The 21453-nt window shown below is 54.8% G+C and overlaps 1 protein-coding gene across 3 annotated transcripts in view; it reads right to left on the bottom strand.

Annotated features, from left to right (window-relative positions):
• The window catches only part of CORO2B (coronin 2B), a 130117-nt gene that overhangs the window by 11947 nt on the left and 96717 nt on the right, over positions 1 to 21453 (bottom strand). For all 3 annotated transcript variants that reach the window (XM_041744220.1, XM_041744221.1, XM_041744222.1), the window contains exons 3-5: positions 9558 to 9674; positions 2690 to 2839; positions 1885 to 2049 (exon numbers count right to left, since the gene is read on the bottom strand). In XM_041744220.1, the coding sequence (XP_041600154.1) occupies positions 1885 to 2049; positions 2690 to 2839; positions 9558 to 9674 (432 nt within the window). The remainder of the gene's footprint in view (positions 1 to 1884; positions 2050 to 2689; positions 2840 to 9557; positions 9675 to 21453) is intronic.

Consider the following 21453-nt stretch of genomic DNA (forward strand, 5'->3'; position numbering starts at 1 on the left):
GACAGATAGAGCCAGTAAGGCAGGGCCACCGGACGCTAGGGAAGTATAGTGGGCTGAATGGGGCCCCCCAAAGATAGGCCCATGCCTTAAACTCTGGAACCTGTGAAGGGGGGTCCTTAATTGCCCTGGATTATCCAAGTGGGCCTTAAAGGTCATCGTGAGCATCCCTGTAAGAGGTAAGAGAAAGGGAGGCTCTAGGGACACACAGAGGAGGTGACTCCAGAGGCAGAGACCAGAGTGATAATGGCCACAAGCAAGGGAACCAAGCAGCCATCAGAAGCTGGAAGAGGCGAGGAAGGTTCTCTCCCAGAGCCTCCAGAGGGAGTGCAGCCTTGATTTTGGACTTCCGGCCTCTGGAACTGTGAGAGAAGCTCTCTGGGTTGTTGTAAGCCACTGTTGGTGGAAATTCCTTGCAGCTGCCAGAGGAAACTAACTCAGGTGCCATGGAGCAATGGGGTCCCAGGGTCAGGAAAGTAGGCTTCTCCACCCGACCCTCGGGTGGCTGGGATCGGGAAAGGGAAGCTGACGTCAGGGGTGCCAGGTGCCAGGTGCCAGGTGTTCTCAGCAGGGCATCTCTTCTAAGTGTTGCCACAGTACCTCCTGGAGGGAATCTCTGAGGATGAGGATGAGGCTCAGGGGCATGGGGTGCTCACGCCTTGCTTCACCCCAGGGCTCCTTCTAACCTGCCTCCATCCTCCATCCTCCTTTCCCCTGCCTCTCGGCTCCTGACTCTTCCTTTTCCCTCTAGCACACCACAGTCCTTTGCCATTATGAGTTAGCATCAGGTCAGAAACCAGAGGCTGGTGGAGCAGCACAGAGACCCTGGCTGGCGACACTTCTAGTCTTGCCCAGCAAGTGTAGCCCGAGGACTCCCAGCTCTCAGCCGGTGTCACGTCTGTGAGGTGGAGCTTGGGTTCTCTGCTCCTGCCCATCTCCTCTGCTCAACATGGGCTCTGGGGGCCGGCCGATTGGGTCTGAATTCTAGCCCTGCCCATAACTTCCATCTCGAACCCTCTCCAGGGCTCAGTTCCCCCCTGTGAGGTGGGAAGAGTAGCCCACCTTAGAAGGCTGGCAGGAGGATTCAGTGAGTGACAATGTAGAGCCCTGGGCACAGTGCGCACCACGCAGTGAGCTCTGAATAAATGCTGCTGGATCCTAATGATGCGAATAACTGTGAGCGTTATTATCAGTGATGGTAGTAGTCGATGACTTTCTGCTCTTGTAACATCAGACTCTTCCAAGATAAACACCACCAGGCCAAGCATCAATCCTTTCTTGTGTAGGAGGCAAACCTCACATTGCATCCGAATTTTCCATCCCACTTAGCTGGGTGGCTGGCACGCAGTGGGTGTTCATGAAGTGTCAATTTCTTACTCCCAAATGGCATCTGATCCCTTCCTCACAGTCAAGACCCAGGAGACTCAAAGACCTAGCTGGAACTAAATTCACCAGCAACCTCCCCACTTGGAGCTGTCCCTGGGACTGGTGCCCTGAGCCATTTCCTTCACGCTTGTCCCATGCTGGTGGCTGGGCAGACAGTCCGAAGCCCCCTCTCTTGTGCCCACGATGGGGCTTGGGCAACACCCAGGGATTTGTGTGCTAAAGGGTGTCACCATTTCTGTCCCCAGAGCAGGCCAGAAGAATCCCATCTGGGGAGAGGGGTACCGTGGGGATAAGAAGGATACCTAGGTCCCTCCCTGCCCAGACTAAGGCAGGGTCCCTGTGAGTGGAGAAGAACCCAGAAGGCGTGGGCTGGTGGATGGAGGTGCAGGCCAGGTGCGTGAGAGAAGGGGAGCTGGCCCCGCCTTTTCCTCTGAGCCTGATGGAAAGCCATGCCCCAGATCCTGACCCCTTTCCCTCCCCTCAAAAGCTGTGGGGCTTCACCTGCAGGACACGGCCAGAGCGGGGCTCTATCACTCGAAGCTTTTTGTCCTTGCACGTGGTGGTGAGCAGGCTGCCATCCGTGTTGAAGGACATGCAGAGGATCACATCCGAGTGGCAGTCTATCATCTTCACTGGCTCACCCACGTCCAGGTTCCAGATGAGGACCTGCGAGGGTGGGCGTGACAGAGGCAGGTCAGGCCTGTGGCTTGGCATGAGGCCTCTGTCCCTGGGCTGCGCCCCAAGGCCCCGGAAGAGACGCCCCACGCAGGGTCGGGGTGTGCTGGCAGGCAGGATGGAGATTAAACTCTGTATCAAAGACCGACGCCCCCGTCGCACGAATCCGCCAGCCCTCGGCAGATCCCAGCCCTGGCCTGGGCTCAGTTTCTGCCCCTTGCAAGAAGGATTGATGTTCCTGACCGGGGTCCCCTAGCTGGCACACCTCTTTTGGGGGCATCCCGTTCTCTTCCCTCCAGCAACTCTGGTCGCTCCTTTCTCCTACCAGGGGGGTGGCAGCCACATCTGGATTTAAGAAATGGCCCCGGGAGAGGGTGTGGGCATGGAGTGGACATTCTCTTCTAATCCTTAAGGGCCAGGGAAGCCGGAGAGGCAGCCTGTGTGGGCTCCAGGAATGACAGGGCGCACAGAAGATGCCCGGGCCTCGGTAGTGAATGAATGACTGAATGAATGAATGAGTGGACAGATAGAAGGGACAATGTGGGTGAACACGCTCAGGATCTAACGGTAAAGATCCCTCCCACCCCTGCCCTAAGCTGGCTGTGGCCGCAGGTGCGGCCGGGCTGCTCACCTTGTAGTCATAGCCTGCACTGAACAGGATGTTGTTGGTAGTGGGGTGCCACTCCACCAGCCCCACGCGCCTGCTGTGCCCGTGCAGCTCCAGGAGAGCCTCTGTCATGTTCCGCTTCAGGCCCCCCTCGGGGATCTCCCAGATGCGCACCTGCAGGGAGCGCCGAGGGTCGTGGCTGGGTGGGCAGGGCCTGGGGAGCCCCTGACGGCCCCCTCCCGTGGCCCCAGGCTTCCCCGGATCTGCACCTCCAGGCCGGTGCAGCGGGCGGGCCTGACCGAGGCTCGAGGCTTGGGGAGGCTCCGGGGTGCACTTCACACCATAAGCAGCTTGGGGCGAGTGATGCAGTAAAAGCCTGTCTCTGCTTCCCTTCACACACCCTTCTAAGAGCTCTGATCTCTGGGGCGCCTGGGTGGCTCAGCATTGAGCATCTGCCTGTGGCTCAGGGTGTGATCCCAGGGTCCTGGGATGGAGTCCCCATCGGCTCCCCCGGGGGCCTGTTCTCCCCCTTTCCTGTGTCTCTGCCCCTCTTTGTGTCTTCATGAATAAATAAATAAAATCTTAAAACAAAACAAAAAAAGCATTTTTTTTTTTAAGGAGGCCGAGGATGTGGTCTCTGGACACCTTGCACTGTAGCTTAAGGATAACGGACAAGTAGGCACACACGGGAACACTGAGGCAGTCAGTGCAGAAGTGCTTACTGAGGCAGGAAAGTGGCCTCCGAACTTTGAGAGAGATCTCTGAAACAGAGACTACAGCCTTATTCACTCCACACACATCTCTATGAGCCAGACTCCTTTTAGTCAATGGGATTGTGCTGAGCTCCAGCTCTTGAATAGTACTTGGGGGGCAGAGAAGGGCAGAGAACCATGAGAACAGAGCTGGAGGGGCACTGATCCAGTCTTGGGGAGCAAGTCAAGGGTGGGAGGGTCTGGGAAGAGCAAGGCTAGAAGACTGGATGTGGGCCCATGTTTGAAAGGAGAGGCTGCGGGGAGTGGGGAGGGCGGTGGGGGAAGGGGGTGGACAAAGGAGCAGCGAGCCGCGTGCATGGGATCATGGGCTCGGGCACAGCAGGCAGGGCAGGTGGGTCATCCTGACCCGAGTGGAGCAGGCTGGCAGGTGGCAGAGGAGGTGCCACGTGTGTCACACCTTTAAGTCACCAAGGTCTCGGGATGCTCTGCTTGCGTCTCAGGAAAAACCCTTTTCCCCAGCAGCCTCACTCCTGAGTGTGGAGCTAACTGAGGTGCCTCCCTGGGTAGTGTCCCAAGCCAGGCGAAGGTGGAGGCCCGAGGGAAGCTGGGAAGGGAGGGTCCAGCCAGCCTCCAAACCCACTCACTTCCAGGATGACTGGGAAAGCCAGGTAACCGCTCTGAGGCTCAGGCTCCCGGTCTAGGATGAACAGAGACACGGGCACCACTCAGAGGTGCGTGGGTTGAACTAAACTCAGCATCACGTCCTTGTGGGTCTCAGGCTTCCTAGCCAGATGAGCTGATTGGTTAGGATGACAGGTCTGCCTAGGAAGCCAGGGGTCAGCCGGGGGGATGGGGAGGGCCGGCTCTGCCTGTGCCCAGGTTCAGCCTCTGAACTAGGTCCAAGAGCCAGGGAGCCGAGACCTGCAGCAGGAGGCCCAGGGTGCTGTTTTCACCAATAACTGTGAGATGTAGGGTCCCAGGTGGGGCTTGGGGGACCGGATGAAAAATATCCTGCAGCAAGGGATAGGGGCACCTTCCCTTAACCCCATGTGATATGGCCACTTGTCCCAGTCTTCTCACCTGTGCATCGAGGCAATACTAGTTAATCTCCCGAAGTTCTCCACTTTTGACATCATTGAGCGTATCGTGGGGGAGGGGGGAGAGACTGGCTCTGCTTGATCTACGGCTACAGCTTAATCTACGGCTACAGCGAACAGTAGGCACCAGGCACCGAGTGTGGTAGGAGCTCAGAGGAGGAGCTGGAGGTCACAGTGGACCTGGGTAGCTGGAAAAGCAATTCCAACCATCTTGGCATTCAAGGGATTTGTCTAAAGCACAGAGAGGATGGGTGTGGGAGGAGCACTGTGGATCTGCTCAGAGGTTGCTTCAATAGGAAACCCGATAGGTCAGACAAACCAGATTTCTGGAAGGAAGAGGTGGAGAAATATGGCAAAATGCTCCCCCTAGCAAGCCAACTGTGCCCCTTCTTAGGTCCCCAGATTGGAGCCACGTTCAAGGCAGTTACATTCAACCCAACAAAATACGCTCAGTGTCTGCCTCTGTCACACATACCAGTTGCGGGGCCAGGGGAGGGTATCCTTGGTCTCAGCAGCTCATGGTTTTGCGGGGGAGACAGCAGACCGTGCAGACAAGGCTCAAGCAAGAGAGCTGATAAGGATGTTTAATAAAACTACAAAGCCGAGCGTCCTGTGCCTGGGGAGGGAGCAGCCGGCCAATAAAATGGGAGCTTTGCAGTCTCACAATCTCTATTCAAATCTGGGCCCTGACCTTACTGGCTGCCCAATGCCTACCTTCACCCCTGCATTGGTCTGACACCTTGGAGAGGTCACGGTTTGTCCTGCTTATCTGTCCCCAAACAGGCAACAGCCTGCCAGTGCCCATATGCAGACATCACCCTTCCGGGGGCACCGACAACGTGCCAGGCCATCCTGCTGGGTGGCCCACTCCTCCATTGGGCACCGGATCTCCTAAGGTCTGAGGACCTTTGCCTCCAGTGCAAGGAACAGTGTCTGGCACATAGTTTTGAATCCGTGAGCCAACGGAAGAATCCTAGAAGCCCAGAAGTCTTGCTGTCATGCCATCGGCAGGTTTAGCAGTGAGTGAGCCCCCGACTTGGCGGGAGCAGGCCCCCTGTCGCTCTGGCTGGTGGTGAGCTGCGGAGTCGAGAAATCACCCATCTGGCTCGGAAGGGGTCGGGGATTTCTCTCTCGGATATGAGATTCCCATGCAGCGTAGTCTTTTTTTGGAAACCAGTGATAGAAGGTCTACTTAGGGGCTCAATGAGCAAAGAGTGAGATGAAGTGGGGAGAGCCGTGGGTCTCTGACTCCAGCTCTCTGGCTGCCCCAGGGGCCGTGGGGTTCGCAGTAGACAATCAAAGCGAAACTTCGTACATTCATCTTGTTCTGATGCAGAGTCCAACACCATCTCCAGTTTTACAGGAGGGCAACTTGTGCCCAGAGAGGTAAAGGTTCAAGGTCGCACGTCTGGAAACGTGGACCCTAACCTATGGCCGCCTGAGCCTGGCTGCTTAAGGACAGAGCTGCGCTGCCCCTTGCTCTGCGGGGCCAGGTGTGTTGGTGGGGCCACTGTCCGGCAATCTCTGAAGGGGGCACCCTGTTCCCTTCCAGCTCCGAGAGGTAATGGTTCTATAGTGTGTGCGTGTGTAGAAGGGCAGGGTGGTGGGTGGCTTCTGGCTGCTGCTGCAGGGCTGACATCCTGCCCCATCCCACTCCCGGCTCCTCGGGGAGGGCCCTCCTCTCTGAGAGTGGGGGTGGGGTGGGAGGGCAGCCTTTGGATAAAGGAGCAGAGGAAATCGCTGAGCTCAGCCCACCAGGGAGAGGGCCCTGCCTCCCTCTTCCCCTCTCCTTGAGATGTCAGAAACCTCTCCGTTTCTCTGCAGCTGCCGGCCCTCTGGGAAGGCTCGGAGCACAGGGCTGGAAGCCCACGGAGCCCTTCCCTGCCGCTGCCAGCCACCCTCCCTAGCTGCAGCAGAAGCTATAAAAAGCACAGCCGCTCAACAATAGGTGACATCACCCAGCGGCGGAAAGAACTGGATCCTACCAGATGCCAGGGAGAGTTATGGCCCTACAGCTCCCTTAGGACAGGAGTGCATTGGGAAGGGGTCTGGGTAGGTTCCCCTGGAGCCCTGGAGGGCTGGGTTCCCACTCTGAAGGCCCTCCTCATGCCCTGGTGGGGGCCGGGGACATAGGCATGGCTTTCCCTGGAGGTTTTTCAGGGGTGGGAGATATGGGAGAGGAGCTGGGGAGCAGGGGGGCTGTTTGGCTCCTTTCAGTGTCCCCAGACTGTCCAGAGAGAGAAGCAGAGGGCCCCGCCTGGAGACATGGGCCAGACCCGCTTCAAAGCCACTCTCCTCCCCCCGAGCCCCGTGAGTAGCACAGAGCCTGGCACTTAGGTCTCCTGCCTGACCCCCTAAGCCTGGTTCTGGGTGTCCCATGTGCAGTAAGTTGACCATTTGGGCCTCCCACCCTGGAGGGAGGGTGTCTCAGTGGCTTCCCCTCGAGGCACTTCGAGGGAGGCAGGAAGGTCAGCCTGCATGGCCCCGGCGGTGCGGACAGGCCTCCTGACCTGGCCTGCGGAGCTACGGGCTCCTTCCCCTTACCTGCCCTCCTCCGAGGACCTGCGGAGGATGCCTCCCGCCGTGCCCTCCGTGTGCCCCACATGTGCTCTCCTGCACGTCTGGCACTGGACCCTGCTCAGAGAAGTCGCGGTGATGTACACATTGAGTGGTGGATCCCAACGGCCAGCCCTCAGTGGCCCTGGGCCTCAGTTTCCTCACCTGTAAACCTAGGAAGGCTGGTGAGGTGCTGAGGAGTGCCGGCCCTGCCTGTGCCCTGCCTGTGCTCCGCCTCCCTGCGTGACCTTGGGCCTTGGGGCCTTCTCCAGGGGGGTTACTGGGCCCTGGGGGCCTGTTAGCTCCAGTGGCCTTGAGGCCCAGGAGAGGTGGCGAACCAACCAGGCTAAGCTGCTGCTTATGGGCAGCTGGACTGGTGGCTGGAGCAGGAGCTTAGGTCCCCTCTGGATCAAAGACTTCATCTCCTTCTCTCTGGCTCATGCTCTGGGCCAGTCCTCCTCGCCGGGCCCCCAGGCCTGGTGTCCTTTCCCTCATCTCTCACCCCTGCCTGCCACGGTCCTCCCCTGGGTGCTCCCCTCCTCTTGGCTGAGCCACATCCCAGGGCTGGTGGCTCGAGGTGTGTGTGTGTCAAGGGGGGACACTCCTCTGGGGAGCCAGCTGTGACCGCCTCCCTCTGGCCTGAGAGCTCCCCTTCCCTGATCCCCGTGGTGCACAGGGTCCCCTACATATGTTGAAATCCTACCCTCTAAGCTGATGGTATTAGGAGGCAGGGCCCCTGGGTAGTGACTAGGTCATGAGGGTGGAACCCTCAGGAATGGGATTAGTGCCCTTATCACAGAGCCTCCAGAGACCCCAGCCCCTGCTACCCCGCGGGCATGCGACAAAAGGAAGGCCCTCCCAGACCATTCTGGCACCTGCTCCCGGACTTTAGCTTCCAGAACTGTGAGCAATAAATGCCTGCTGTTTATAAGCCCCCCAGCGTGGTGTTTTGTGACAGCAGCCTGGGGACTGAGACCCTCCCCGCAGGCCCATGCCCTCTCCCCTGGGGCCTCCTCCAACGCCTCTCTGCACCAGTCCAGCTTCTCCAGAGTCCAGCCTTCTCTAACTCCTCGCCGATACTTCTGGCAACACGCATCTCCCCTCCCCGTGCACACAGCCCTCGGCCTGACCTCGGTGGCTACAGGGACTTCGTTCTGTGTGGCACATTGGTGAGCGGTGTATGCTCCTGCCCTTGTACTGCTGGTGGTTCCAGCGCAGGGCAGAGACCCGCAGGCACAGTGAGTGGCACAGACCCTCTTGCCCCCGCATAGCAACCGCCAGAGGCACATCTCAACACGGCCATTGCACAAAGGGAGCGACACTGAGGCCCAGGGAGGGTAAGTAATCTGCCCCTGGTCGCCCAGCTGGCCAGCGGTGCTGCTGAGATTCAGTCCCGGGCGGGGAGATGGCCCAGCTGAGCTCCGATGGCAGGCCAGTCCCCGGGAGCGGGGCGGGCACCCTGTGGTCCTGGGATCTCATGGGCCTAATGGAAGAGGGCCGCTCGGCTAGTGCGGTTGGTGCTGGGCCTCGTGCTTTTCCCGAATATCCCTGGTTTACTAGCCGGGCCCCTGGAGTAAGAGGCACCTGACTCACCCAGGTGGGGAACGAGGTGCTGCTGAGCCAGAAGCAGGCAGGCCCGGCTCTGTCAGTGACCCTTGCACCCTCGCCGCCGTCAGGTGGGAGTTAGTACCCGAGGCAGAAGCCCCGGCTCATGTGTCCTTCCTGTCCCCAAGCTGGTCACTGCTCACCTGCTTGCCAGCTGGCTGCCCTGTGCATTTGTGGCGCGACGAGACCTGGCGACGAGACCTGGCGTGTGGACCGTGCAGCTAGCAGCCCTCCCGAGCAGACTCCCTGCCTGTGACCCTTCCCGGGCCGCGGTCTGGGGGTGGCAGTGGCCTTCTCACACAGGGACCCCGAGGACGAACTACACTCCGGCTTAGAGAGAGCGGAGGAGCTCCAAGTTGCAGCCTGTCTGCTCCCTTGAGGTTGATGACAGTCGCCCAACACTCGCAGGCAGAGCCACGCCCACCGTGGTTGCTGGCGCTCTCCGCTCCTCTCCGCTCCTCGGGAAGGACGCGCCCCTCCACCTGCCCTCTCTCTCCCTGGTCACGCAGCCCCTGTGCTCTGACCACTGCGCTCCACAGCTGCCCCCAGTTCCAGCCGCATCCTCCCGGACCCAGGAAGGAAAATACGGACAGGGAGGAAGGTCTTCTTCTGAGACCACAGACGAGCGCTCAATCACCTCCCTAAGCTTCGTGTTTTAAGTCTCACCTACAAAATCAACACCTCCAAAAGACATCACACTAGAGGCGCCAGATCTGCCAAATATTCCACGGATTCACTTTCTCAGTCCTTTTCCCGACTCCCTCCCCATCCTGGGGCTAGCTGGAAAGACAACAACAACGCTGGTAGAAGAAGGGCAAAGAAGGGAGGAAAAGAGGCGTTCAGGAAGGAAGGGCTCCAAGAGGAAGTGGGGAGGAGCCCCCAGGGGGTCTGCCCTCCTTGGGGAGCCCCCCTCCTGCTCACCGACGTGTCCTCTGAGCACGAGGCGATGATGTTGTCAATGAATGGGTTCCACTTGATGTCCAGCACGTTGCCCTGGTGACCACAGACCTTGGGGTAGTTGGGTTCAATCCTGCCCGTCTGCCAAGGAGAAAGAGAGAGAGAGAAATGGGGATTAGTTGGATGGTCCTAGGGTGGCCCTGAAGAAGAGACGTTATTCTGGGCTGGAAGGTCCTTGAGGACCTACCACTGTCGTATCCACCTTTGCATCCCTGCTTAGGCTGGTCCAAGTGTTCAGTGTGCATCTTAAACACCTGTGCACAGTGCCCCGTGGCTCAAAGCGTAGTCTCTGGAGGCACAGAGGCCTGTGTTTGAATCACAGCTCTGCTCCCTTTTAGCTCCGTGGTCATGTAAAAGTCAGTGAGGTTCGATGAGCTTCAATTTCTTGATCTCTGAAAGCAGGAGAGTAACACCTGCCTCTCAGCCTTTGGTGAAGACTGAATGAGCTAACTCTTAGCAAAGTGCTTCGTGTGCAAATTATCATCACAGTGAACGCTCAGTGTACCACAGTAGTATTATTGTCATACAGACTAGATAATAACAGCTCCTCCAGGAGGTCTTCCCTGACCCCTCAAAGGGGTAAGAGCTCCTCCTCTGTGTGCTCCTAGCATTCTAGGCCTCCTTCTATGACAGGCACCATCAGGTGCAATGCGGCCTGTTTCTATCTGTGAGCAACCGAGGACGGGATCTGTCTCTTGTCTCTGATTATCCAGCTCCTTACAAGCCTGGCACATATGCTACGTGCTAAGTACATGACCTGAGAGACATCCTTCAAAGGGAATGGATTCCACAAAAGACGCAACAAGGAACACAGGGCAGGGAAGTCCATGTTTAATGAAGGGAAGGAAAATTATAGCCAGAAGCTGTGTTTCCGTCCTCAGGCCTTTTTAATATTAGATTTTGGGGTATTGGAGGAAACAGGATTTTCCCAGTCACTGCCCACTGACCTAGTGGTTAGGTCATCAGAGGCATCTCGGGCAGGCCATACCTCACCCCCCCCCCCCTTTAGGTCCTTCAACTGGTGAATAAAGAAGAGAATCAATTTTTGCAAAGCCTCTGCTTCATGTGCTTTACTCTTTGCCAGCATGATGGGGCCAGGGTGATTTCAGAGTCTGTGTCCTGCAGTAACCTCTCCCCACCCACTTCCTGCCCGCATCTCTAGCAGCTCATTTCCAGATCATCTGATTTTTTTTTTTTTGTGACACAGCAATGGTGAGATGGGTAGCGAAGAAACAGACCCAAGAGCAAATGGTAATGGTACAGAGGGTGAGACATGAGGCAGAGGAGGAGGGAGAGGAAAACAGCATCGGAGGTGTACTCAGGAGAGCTTGGCTGACAACGTGCATCGTGGGAAAACTACAGAATGGAGGCAACGGAGATCTGGGGAACACCATCATCAGTTAGGAAGGGGTCCCCTTTGCCATTCTATGGGGGATGCAGTTAGAACTGGGATATCTGTTTATTTATTTTTTTAGATTTTATTTATTTATTCATGAGAGACACAGAAAGAGAGGCAGAGACACAGGCAGAGGGAGAAGCAGACGCCCTGAGGGGAGCCCGATGTGGGACTTGATCCCAGGATCCCCGGGATCACGCCCTGAGCCAAAGGCAGATGCTCAACCACTCACTGAGCCACCCAGGTGCCCCTGGGATATCTTTTCAATTACTTTTGGGCTGTTGGACTCTTTCTTTAAATCAGAGTCTAAGCAGATTGAGCCACATGTGACCATGGCATTTGTCAAGGTTACACATTATTTTCTCTGACTCTCACACACCCTGTGATTTAGGTATGAGGAACTTGAGGCCCAGAAAGCTTAAGCAACTTGCCCAAGTTTACCCAGCTGAAGGCAAATCAGGGGTTCCTGCCTAGGGGTGACCCTCAAGGCTGAGCTTTTGGAATCCCACAGCTCTTTGGGTCAAGTCCCCTCCTCTAGCCCTGACTTCTAAGGGCAGACAGCTCCCACAGCTCACGTACTCTCTGACAGCACCATATGATCCCGAAGGCTACATCTGAGTGATCCCTGAGCAAAGCTGCCTGCATTAAGCTTTTGGCACCCAGCCCAGCCCAGGCACATGTGAGGGGCATCGAAACAGTCAATAGGTGGCCATCAGCTAGCAGCAGCTTCTGGCTAGCAGCCTGTGTGGGTGATGCACTGGATGGACAGGTTAAGCAACATCCCTGGAACCTATTCAGAATGGGGTGAGGTCAGAGCCCTGCATTGGGAAGGGAATAGGTCTTTTTAAAGCTGAGAATGATCCCGATGTAATGTATACTCCCAGGTGGACCTCGCCTTACACAATGGATGCATTCCCCAATAGGGTGGGGAATTATGGTTGTCATGACTAAATCACATTGTTGCTCATGTGAATGGTGACCCCTACAGTTGTGCAGTGCACAACCTACTTGACTGTACATGGTAGCCCTCAAGGGAAGAACCCCCCTTTCAACCTGGCAGCTCTGCTTTTCCGATTTTATACCGTACGTTACCACATAACATTTGTTTGAAAGACAAGTTCCAGTACTAAGAAAAAAAAATATCAGAAAAACCACTGTTCTATGGAGAAATCAACTCAATTAAAAAAACGCCATGATTAACTCCAGGACAAAGGGTGTATAAAGAAAGCTAATGTAAATCATAGTGATAATGATTTATGTACAATATTTACATAGTTGTAATAACGTAAATCCTGAATATTTATTGAAATAAGAGTTATACTATAACATACCGGGAGCACAGAGGTAGGGAAAGTGTGCGTGTGTGTGTGTGTGTGTGTGTGTGTGTGTGTAGCTTGAAGAGAGCCAGATCGTTATCTTCCATAATGGGAAGTCAACATACAATGTCTAAGATTTAAAAAAAAATCTAGACATGGTGGTGAAAGCATGCAATTAAGAAATCGGGGGATAAGTGCAAAAGGAAACAGCTAAAAGCAATGAACAGAGCTCCCTTTGGGGAGTGCAGTGAAGTGGGGGAGGGATTGACGTTACAGGCAGTGGTGTGCTGATAACTGTTTAACTGGTTTTCCAGGAAAAAAAAAAGGCCCTCTTGGGAGCATTTGCCAATTTCAGTGGTGTAAATATTCCCACTACGCTCCTTTTTGATCTACCAGGGTGATGTCACCAAAAGTCGAGTCAGAAGAGGCTCCTGGCAGTCCACGGTCATGTGAGCTTTCCACCGTGGAGAGAAGAGACACAAGTTATCTGGAGAACACAGAGCAGTAAAATAACTAGGGGATTTGTTAACCCTCAGCACCAAAAAAAAAAACAAAAACAAAAACAAAAACAAAAAAACAAAACAACAAAAAACAAAACAAAACAAAAAACCCTTAGCAGCTTTGTTTTGGATATAATTTATTTAATTGGAAGTTTGCATAACTTAAGTTTTGATAATGGCCATGTTTACTCATGGGTTTGCAGAACTCCTAAAAATGTAGCAACAGGCCCTCAAGAGCCGGCCTGAACAGACTGCAGCACATCACCCGTACTACAGGCTTTGCAGTGGCACCAGTGGTTATGAACTCTGGACCACTACTGCTTTGAGAGGCATACAGATTAAAGAACAAATAAATAAAATACAGGTACCAGATGTTCTAAAGGAAGCTAGTTCTATATATATATTTTAAAGATTTTACTTATTTATTCATGAGAGACACACAGAGAGAGGCAGAGACATAGGTAGAGGGAGAAGCAGGCTCCCTTTGGGGAGCCTGATGCAGGACTCGAGCCTGGGACCCTGGAATCATGACCCGGGCTGAAGGCAGATGCTCAACCACTAGCCACCCAGGCGTTCTGTTCTGCATTTTTTTAAAAATGTGAACAATCCTCTCCCCAGACCCCCAAATGCCTCTCTTTTCTGTTCCAATTTCTGTAGGGGGCTGTGACTTGAGGCCGAATCCGGATCTGGTTCGTAACTGTCTTCTCTCACTTGCTCTCCTACTAATACCCACACCAACACTAACAGCTGTCATCAATGTAATAAGATTTAATCTTCATAACTTCATCTTACAGCAGAGGGAGCAGAGGTTTAGAAAGTGTCCGAGGAGCAGAGTCAAGGTTTTTCAATGTTTCAAGATGGTAGTGGAGATGGTCAGTTCACAGTGCCCCAGGGTAGGGTGTCAGGGGTCCCGGGGTCTAACCTGCCAGCTGGTCCTTGAACCTCAGAAAGCTTCAGCCTCAAAAGAAGATCTAGCTGCCTGGGGTGGGATGGAGTAAGCCTGTTCCTTGGTGTCTATAATCCCATGATTGCCATGGAAATCTTCTTGCCGTTGGCGTGGGCCTCATCCCGGAAGCCTCAAAGGACAAACGCAGCCCCCCCTTCAGTGAGACAAACCTTCAATATCAAATCTTGGGTGGTGGGTGTCACCTACCCTGAGCCTTGTCAAGGAGTTGCCGAGTGCTGGGGGGCCCATCACATCTCAAGTGTCCCTCGTCTACCAGAAGACCCAGTTGACAGAGGCTAGGACACGGGCCTCTCCGTACCTTCCTGCAGGTGCATTTGACCTAGTGTCTCAAGGACTTTTCAAAGGTTCATAGCCTTTGGCCAGTAAATCAATAGAGAAGCACATGAGGACATTTGCTGCTTAGTGTTATTTATAATAGAGAACAAAATAATAAATGCCCAATAAGGGGGCATTGCCAAAATGAATTCCAGTACCCCAGTATTACAGAATATTATGAGGTCATTGAGAAGTGGTGTTTTCAAAGAATACTTAATGACTTGGGAATTGCTCAAGAGCCAATGGTTAGTGCAACAGAAGCAAGTTATGTACGTAAAATGATCCCTGTCTATTAAACACACACACACACACACACACACACACACACACACACACAGTCGGTAAGAAAATCCACCAAGATGTTAATAGTGGCAATCTCCCCGGCTTAGGTGGGTGTTCGTGGTTTTCAACTCTTCCACGACGAACATTTAAACTTTGAATCAAAAAGATAGATGTCGGGACACCTGGGTAGCTCAGCGGCTGAGCATCTGCCTTTGGCTAAGGGCCTGATCCCAGATTCCCAGGATCGAGTCCGACACCAGGCTCCCTGCAGGGAGCCTGCTTCTCCCTCAGCCTGTGTCTCTGCCTCTCTCTGTGTCTCTCATGAATAAATAAAATCTTAAAAAAAAAAAAAAGGTCCTAAAGAAGTGAGGTGCAGACTCATGCCTACCAACTTACATGTTCCAGAAGCTTCTGGGGAGCACCAATACCTTTGCTCACACAGGCTTCTCTGCTTCCTTATTACCCCACAAATGGTTTGGGGGGAAACAACCTCCCTGAAATTGAATAACATTGTACAACTGATTGCAAGCAGGTTTCAGGGTGCGTGGTGTGCCCACGGGCGGCCGAGGCCAGGCCCTCCCTTGGAAAGGCTGCCCCCGGGAGCAGCGGGTGCTCGGGGCCTCCGGCCAGGCTCTACCTGAACCCCAGGAACTGATTGAGGACAAGATATTTTCAAAATAACCTGCCCTGGAGCTTCAGCTTCTTAGGATTTCCCGCCGCTGCTGCAAAGCTGAATTTTGTGCACAGAAGCAAGACGTTTCTAACCCGGGGAATCAGCTCAGGAAGGCTGCAAGGACCGACTCCAGGCTTGGGAGGCGGCTCACCCCACATCCCGCCCAGCCGAGTGACCTTGAACGTGGCCCCCGGCCTCTCGGGGCTACCCAGATTCCTACACCCTGCTTCTTCTCTGCTTCTTCTTGGCGGCCCTCTTAGCTGTAGGAAGCAAGGCTAGGCTGCAGCCACAGGGCCTTGCCTCTGGGCCCAGGACAGAAGGTACAGAGTCACCCCAAGTCTGTTACCAGAAGGACACGGGATGGCAGTACTAAGGATGACAATGAAAAAGACAAGGATGGTAACATCAGGTCATTGGACAAATGCTTACAAAGCCCTAAGCCTCCGCTGAGCAATTTATGTACATTGTTCTATTTGATTCTTGTTAACCCTACAAAGCCTCACAAAATGCTTCTAACCCTCCAGTGACAATCCATCTTAGGGGTAAGAAAACTGAGCTCCTGGGTTGGCAGAGCTGAAGCCTCGGACCTGGGGAGCATGGAGTGGCAATTTGCACTTGGCACCGTCCGGCCGGAGGCACCCTTGCTCCGCCGCCTCCTGTCTCACACCGGAGGTGAGACCTGGGCTAATTTAATTAGGGAGAAAGTGGTCATAGATCAGAAGTAGGACCTCAGGGGTTCTCGTGAGCTTCTCCGGAGGGGTTGGCCCGCAACTCTGTTGTGAAGCCCCTTAGGGACACCCCCCAGGTGTCAGGTCATGATCCCGGGCTCCTAGGATAGAGCCCCGCATTGGGCTCCATGCTCAGTGGGGGATCTGCTTCTCCCTCTGCCTGCCCCTGTTTGTGCTCTCTCTCTCTGACCAATAAATGAGTAAAATCTTAAAAAAAAAAAAAAAAAAAAGGAGCCCCTTAAACTTGCTCACTCAGTGTCTTCCTCTAGTGATTCTTAAACTTGGCTGTATTTTAGAATCACCTGGGAAGTTTAAGAAAACCCCAGTGCCCAGGTTGCACCCCTACTGCTTTAGCTGCAATGTCTGGGGTGGGGGAGCCAGATATCAGTGTTTTTGCAACATCCCCAAGTATTTCCAACAATGTTTGGAAAGCACTACCCTAGGGGCTCCCTAGGCTGCCGGGGCCTCACACAACTACTTACAGCACCCATGCAATCTGAGACAGGGTCAGAGTTACCTCATGTGGGTGCAGGGGTGTGGGGAGAAATCAGAGAACATCATTGCACGAAGCACAGATGAAGCAAGCAGGAAGGCAACAGTCGCCATCAGGTGACGTGCGATTTAAAGGAGGACCTGGGGTCATGGGAAACGCTGAACCAGGAGAGGGGAGGTCTAATGGCGAAATTCCAAGCTTTGGTGGGGGAGCAATTTTTGGACAGGTCCCCCAGTCATACTCCTGCCACCGTGCACTGTCCCATGCCTCCCAGACTCCCCTGCTAGGCTTCTTGCAGTCTTCTCTCCTCTCTCTCTCCTCCAGATGGAAGTTGATACTAGATGAGAGAGAGACAGAGTCAGCATAAGATGGGAAGCGTAGCCCTCATTGAGGCCCGCGGCATATGTCAGGCCCCCTGTGTCCCCACCCCGGGCCTGAAGGAAGCATCACCCCCACCTCACAGCCCGTGACACTTCACTAAAAGCACTTAAACATAGTTACTTAGTTAATGTTGCCCAGGGGAAGGTGTGACCGGACAAATGAGGAAAGTCGCCCCTGGTCACTGCACTGGCAAGTGACAGCCAGGACAAGTTTGTGCAGGTTTGGGGCTCTGGGTGTCACCATGGCCTTCTCATGGCCATGAGAAGGGGTGTCTCAAGCTCCTAAACACTGTGTGCTCTTCACCGAAAGCGGGGGTGCCTGCCTGGGGTATACCCAACTGACTAGTGACAGTCCCCAACACACGTGCGCATGGACACACATTTATACACACATGCACGTGCAACCCTCGTGGCCATTTCTGTCCAGGCCTCTGGCTCTGCTCCTTCCTTCTCTCTGTCCGGATCAGAATGCACTGGCCTCACGTCCCATTCTTCGGGGCCCTGATCTCTTCGACCAGTTAATCCAATAAACGAAAGCCTGCTAAGGAGGACACTGGGGGATAATGGGTCAGTCCGTTCCTCCTGCAGGTCATCTGTGCGGATGCCAGCAGGAGCCTTTAGCGAGAGTCTTTGGGCCCACAGGTGCACTCTCCTGGGTTTTCAGACTCTAAGGCAGTCTGGCTGGAGATCTATTTTGGATGGAGACTTTATTCACTCTTGAGCTTGCAGGATTGTTCTGTGGGTTTCCTGGAGTGGGCCCCCGATTTGCCTGCCTGCCTCTAGTGTCCTCCCTCTTCAATGCTCTCGCCAAGCCATCTTCTGTACTCTCACCTAAAGTCCACCTCCGCTGCAGCGACTCCCCCGCTCCATAAGATTCAATGGCTCCCTATTGCTTAGATTTGAAAAGCCGAACTCCTTGTTCAGACATCAGAGCCCTTGCAGCCCCAGCTCAGTCCTGCTTTGATAGAACCCCTCGCCCCACTGACGGTGCCACTTCATGACTGTACACATACCTCTGTGCCCCCGCCTCCGATGCTCCCACTCCCCAGGTGACTTTTGCTCCTGGTTGATCCCTGCCACCAGGCTGGGAACACCACGATGTCAGTGACCTTGATAAAGGCATGTCTGGAGCCTCATCCAGTGCCCAGCTTGCAGTAAGAACTCAAGCTGGGTGAATGCCACCCGATTTTCCTCCTCTGGGCCTTTGTTCCCACTGTTCCCCCAGCCCAGACTCCCCTTCCCATCCTCAGCACCTGGAAAATATCATCCAAGGAATAGACAAATGCTCTCTCCCGTCCCTCTGCTGGGACATGATTCTGGCTCCTGCTCTTGTGACCCTGAGAAACTCTGTGTCTGGGGCTGAGCCTCAGGGGTAGATTCAGAGTCAAAGGGCAGAGTGTGCGATAGGGGTTGTGAATGCTCTAAAGTTAGTCACCTGGACAGGCACAAGCTCATGGCGGGACCTCAGAAAGCCTCCTCACTTCAAGACTTCCTGTTTTGATTTTTCCTCCCATTCTTTTATCTTTGTGTTTTCAAGATGAAAAGGGTTTGCTGAGTTTTCCAGTTAAGATCTCTGGTGTGTTTGTATGTGTGTATGCCCGTATGGGCAGAGGAAGTGGGAAAAGGCTCAGCGGGGGTGGCCTGGTGGTGCAGGAGCGGTGTCGTTTGGGGAAAGCGGGAAGGAATCCTGGTTCTCCTGGAATTTCAGCTCAAGGAGACACACTCAGCTCTTCCAGGCTCCGGGAAGAACGGGTGATGGTGGGGCCACCTTGGTCCACTGTCCTAGGCAGTATCCTTTTGCAGATCCCATAAGAAGAGATAAGAGGCTCCCTGAGTCTGGGATAGGAAGATGTTGAGTGGCAGTGCGTGTGTGCATACATGTGCATGCGTGCATGTGTGTATTGGGCCTCAGGGCTCATGCTTGTGGCTGAAGTTTCCTGATTACTGGCCCCTTTTATAAGACCCTATGCTAAAATACATAAAGAAGATAAGAAAACCCCAAACCTACGGTGCCTGACAAATCTGATGGGATGTCCTGGGTATAGGTTTGGCTGCTATTAATCTACCAGGGGAGACAGACAAAAAGCCAGACAATTGGTGACTGGTGGGCTGTGCTTTGGTGGGTAAAATAGGGGGGAACGGTGGTTATGGGAACACAGAGGAGGGACAAGAACTGGAGACTCTGAAATCAGGAAGGGCTGCTCCCCAGAGTGGATGCTGAAGATCCAAAGGGTCGAGAGCTCACAGCCAGGGATAGCACGAGGAGTGCTTAAGACACAGAAGAAGGACCAGCACCTGCGAAGGCCCGAATACATTTGGGAAAGCCCAGTAAGTGGAGAGGGACAAGGCCGCAGAGGGAGGCCTAGACCAGATGGTTTAGGAAGTTGCTGGTCCTGAGAAGGAGGAGCCTGGACTCTCCCCCATGAGAGAGCCATTGGTGGTTTAACACAGGACAATGGGCTGCCGGGGGATCCAGATGTGCCAGGCAATTCCTGCAGAGCGAGAACTGTGTTATGTTCGGGGAGCCAAGGGGCTGAGGGAGGGACTCCCAGCCCAGGGGGCACGTTTCCTGGTATTTCGGGTCTTAAGTGTGATGGGGACAGAGTGTGAGGGAGAGACCCCAGAGGGAAGGAGAGTCTCTAGCATCCCAGGCTCTCATCGCTTCCCAGGGTCCCCCAGTAGGGAAGGGGTGTGTGGGCAGAAACCCAGAAACTGTAAACTGTTGGAAATACAGAAGAGCTGGCAAAAACACAAGAAAAATACACAATACAAAAAAAAAAAAAACAACAAAAGTACAAAATACAAGACAGCGTCTCTGCAAATCGTGGGGAAAGACTTAACTTTGCTTGTTTTACAATGTCTAGAAAAGCAAATTTCTAGGCAAAGGGTGCTCCCGCACCCCGTCAAGGCAGTCAGCAGGAGCCCCGAGCCCTGGCCTCCCCTCCTGCCACAGACCCTCACTCTCGTGGAAGGAGGGGAGCCCTGGGGACACGAAGCCCGGGCCCCCATGGGGTCAATCAATCACAGGCTCTGCGGTGTCTCCCCGTTTCCGGGCCGCATGCAGGCCTCATCCTGCGTCCTCCCAGAGCCCAGTGGGTTCCTCTCCCCGGGAGGACCTGCCTCGGGGAGGGCCCTCGGGGAAACCCACCCCAGATGCCAGCAGCCTGGGGAGGGCTGGAGGCCTGGATGTGCCTGATGGGGAACCGAGTCAAGGTCAGGAGCAGCTCCCAGGTCAGCCTCTGCTTCTTGGCCCAGAGGCGACCCCAGCAGAGTCCCCACTGCCCCCAGGCCTTCTTGTGTTTTCCAGCCGCTGCTGCCAAGAGCACAAAAGGCCCTTGCACTCGCTGTCTGGGCCGTGGAGGGAGAAAGGGCCCCCCTCCGGCCTGAGGCCCTTGCTGTGACGTCCCTGCGTATGTCTCCTGCAGGGTGAAATGAAACTGCTTGGTGGCTCTCATTTTTGCCCAGTCCCCCCGGGATCAGAAACACCACTGAGCCTCTGTCCCAGCCAAAAGGCCGGTGGCCTGGGAGTCCCGGCCCTCGGGCTTATGTCAGCCCTGCTGCTCGCGGGCTTGGGGCCTGGCACAAGTCCCGGCTCTCTGGGCTCTAGCTTCTCCTTCGGAACACTGGAGGCATTCTGGGGGGGCCCCGATAACAAAAGCGTGGTACACCTGCCACCCCCGGGGCTCTGTCTCTACAGCGGGCATCGCTAATGGCTCACTGCCTCCTGCCTGAGGCCTGCGGTCCTTCCTGGTGATTAGCAAGGGGACGGCTGAATGTCTGCCTGGGGCCATGTGACCCTCCAGAGCTCTGACAGCGGCTCCCCGGGCCCCCAGGACGTGGGGCAGCTTTCAGCATTCAGAGAGGATGCCCCAGGCCTCTGGTAAGTTAATCCCCACAAATGCCTTCATATCTGCCCCTTCTAGACTGTGCCCCCCCCCAGGGGTTCCAGCAGCCTTCCAGTTGGTCCGGGTGCTTGGCTCCTCTTGAACCCCACTGTGAGATCCGCATTCCATAATTATCACTCTCACCGTACAGCCCCTCCAGAACCTTCCATGGTTATAACCGTCTGTAGGCATGCTGGCAGTTGGATATCCAAGTCCCTTTCCTGATTTGGGGGGACTGATGGGCTGCAGCTCCTCACTTTCCATCATGAGAGCTGAAGGGGGGCTCCTCCCACTTCAGGGTCCTCTGCTGGCCAACGAGGGGCGCCTGACACGGGGCCAATCATACCTCCCACCCAGATGGCCAAACACTGACCCAACTTCCTGCTCTGGGTCCTCAGGGGCTCACTGGGTGCTTCCCTGTGTTCCCAGTCTGGCTCTTCACCAGCCTCAGCCCCTTGAATCATGAATCCTCATCTCCTTATGGGGTCTGGTGTGACCTCTGTTGCTAGCAACCAGGAATCCTGGCCATCTGCCTTGACCTTACCTCAACAAGTGTATCTGCTTGGCCAAACCCTGATCCCACCTGCCCTCCCCTGACCTTACCCACCAGTATGTCCAGCTCGGTTGGGGTCATATTTCTCAGATCCGTCAAGAGACAGACCCTGTGTTAAATGTGATGTCTCGGGTCCTAATAAAATATAGAAATCTCCCTAAATCCCAGAATTTTGATGACCACACCTTTTCTCAGACTGCTTCTCATAGCTGGAAGAAACACAGAACTTCTTTGCTGGATCATGTATGTCCTGACCCTGGGTTTGGGAAAATATGGTCCCCAAATCAGGGGCCTCCCCACTGGCCGGTGACTGCCTCCCTCCCCATTCCCACGTTCCTCAGGACACTCATCCTTAGAAGGACCTGCTCCTCTG

The sequence above is a fragment of the Vulpes lagopus genome, chromosome 2 (assembly GCF_018345385.1).
Source record: "Vulpes lagopus strain Blue_001 chromosome 2, ASM1834538v1, whole genome shotgun sequence".
In the NCBI taxonomy this organism is placed as follows: domain Eukaryota; kingdom Metazoa; phylum Chordata; class Mammalia; order Carnivora; family Canidae; genus Vulpes; species Vulpes lagopus.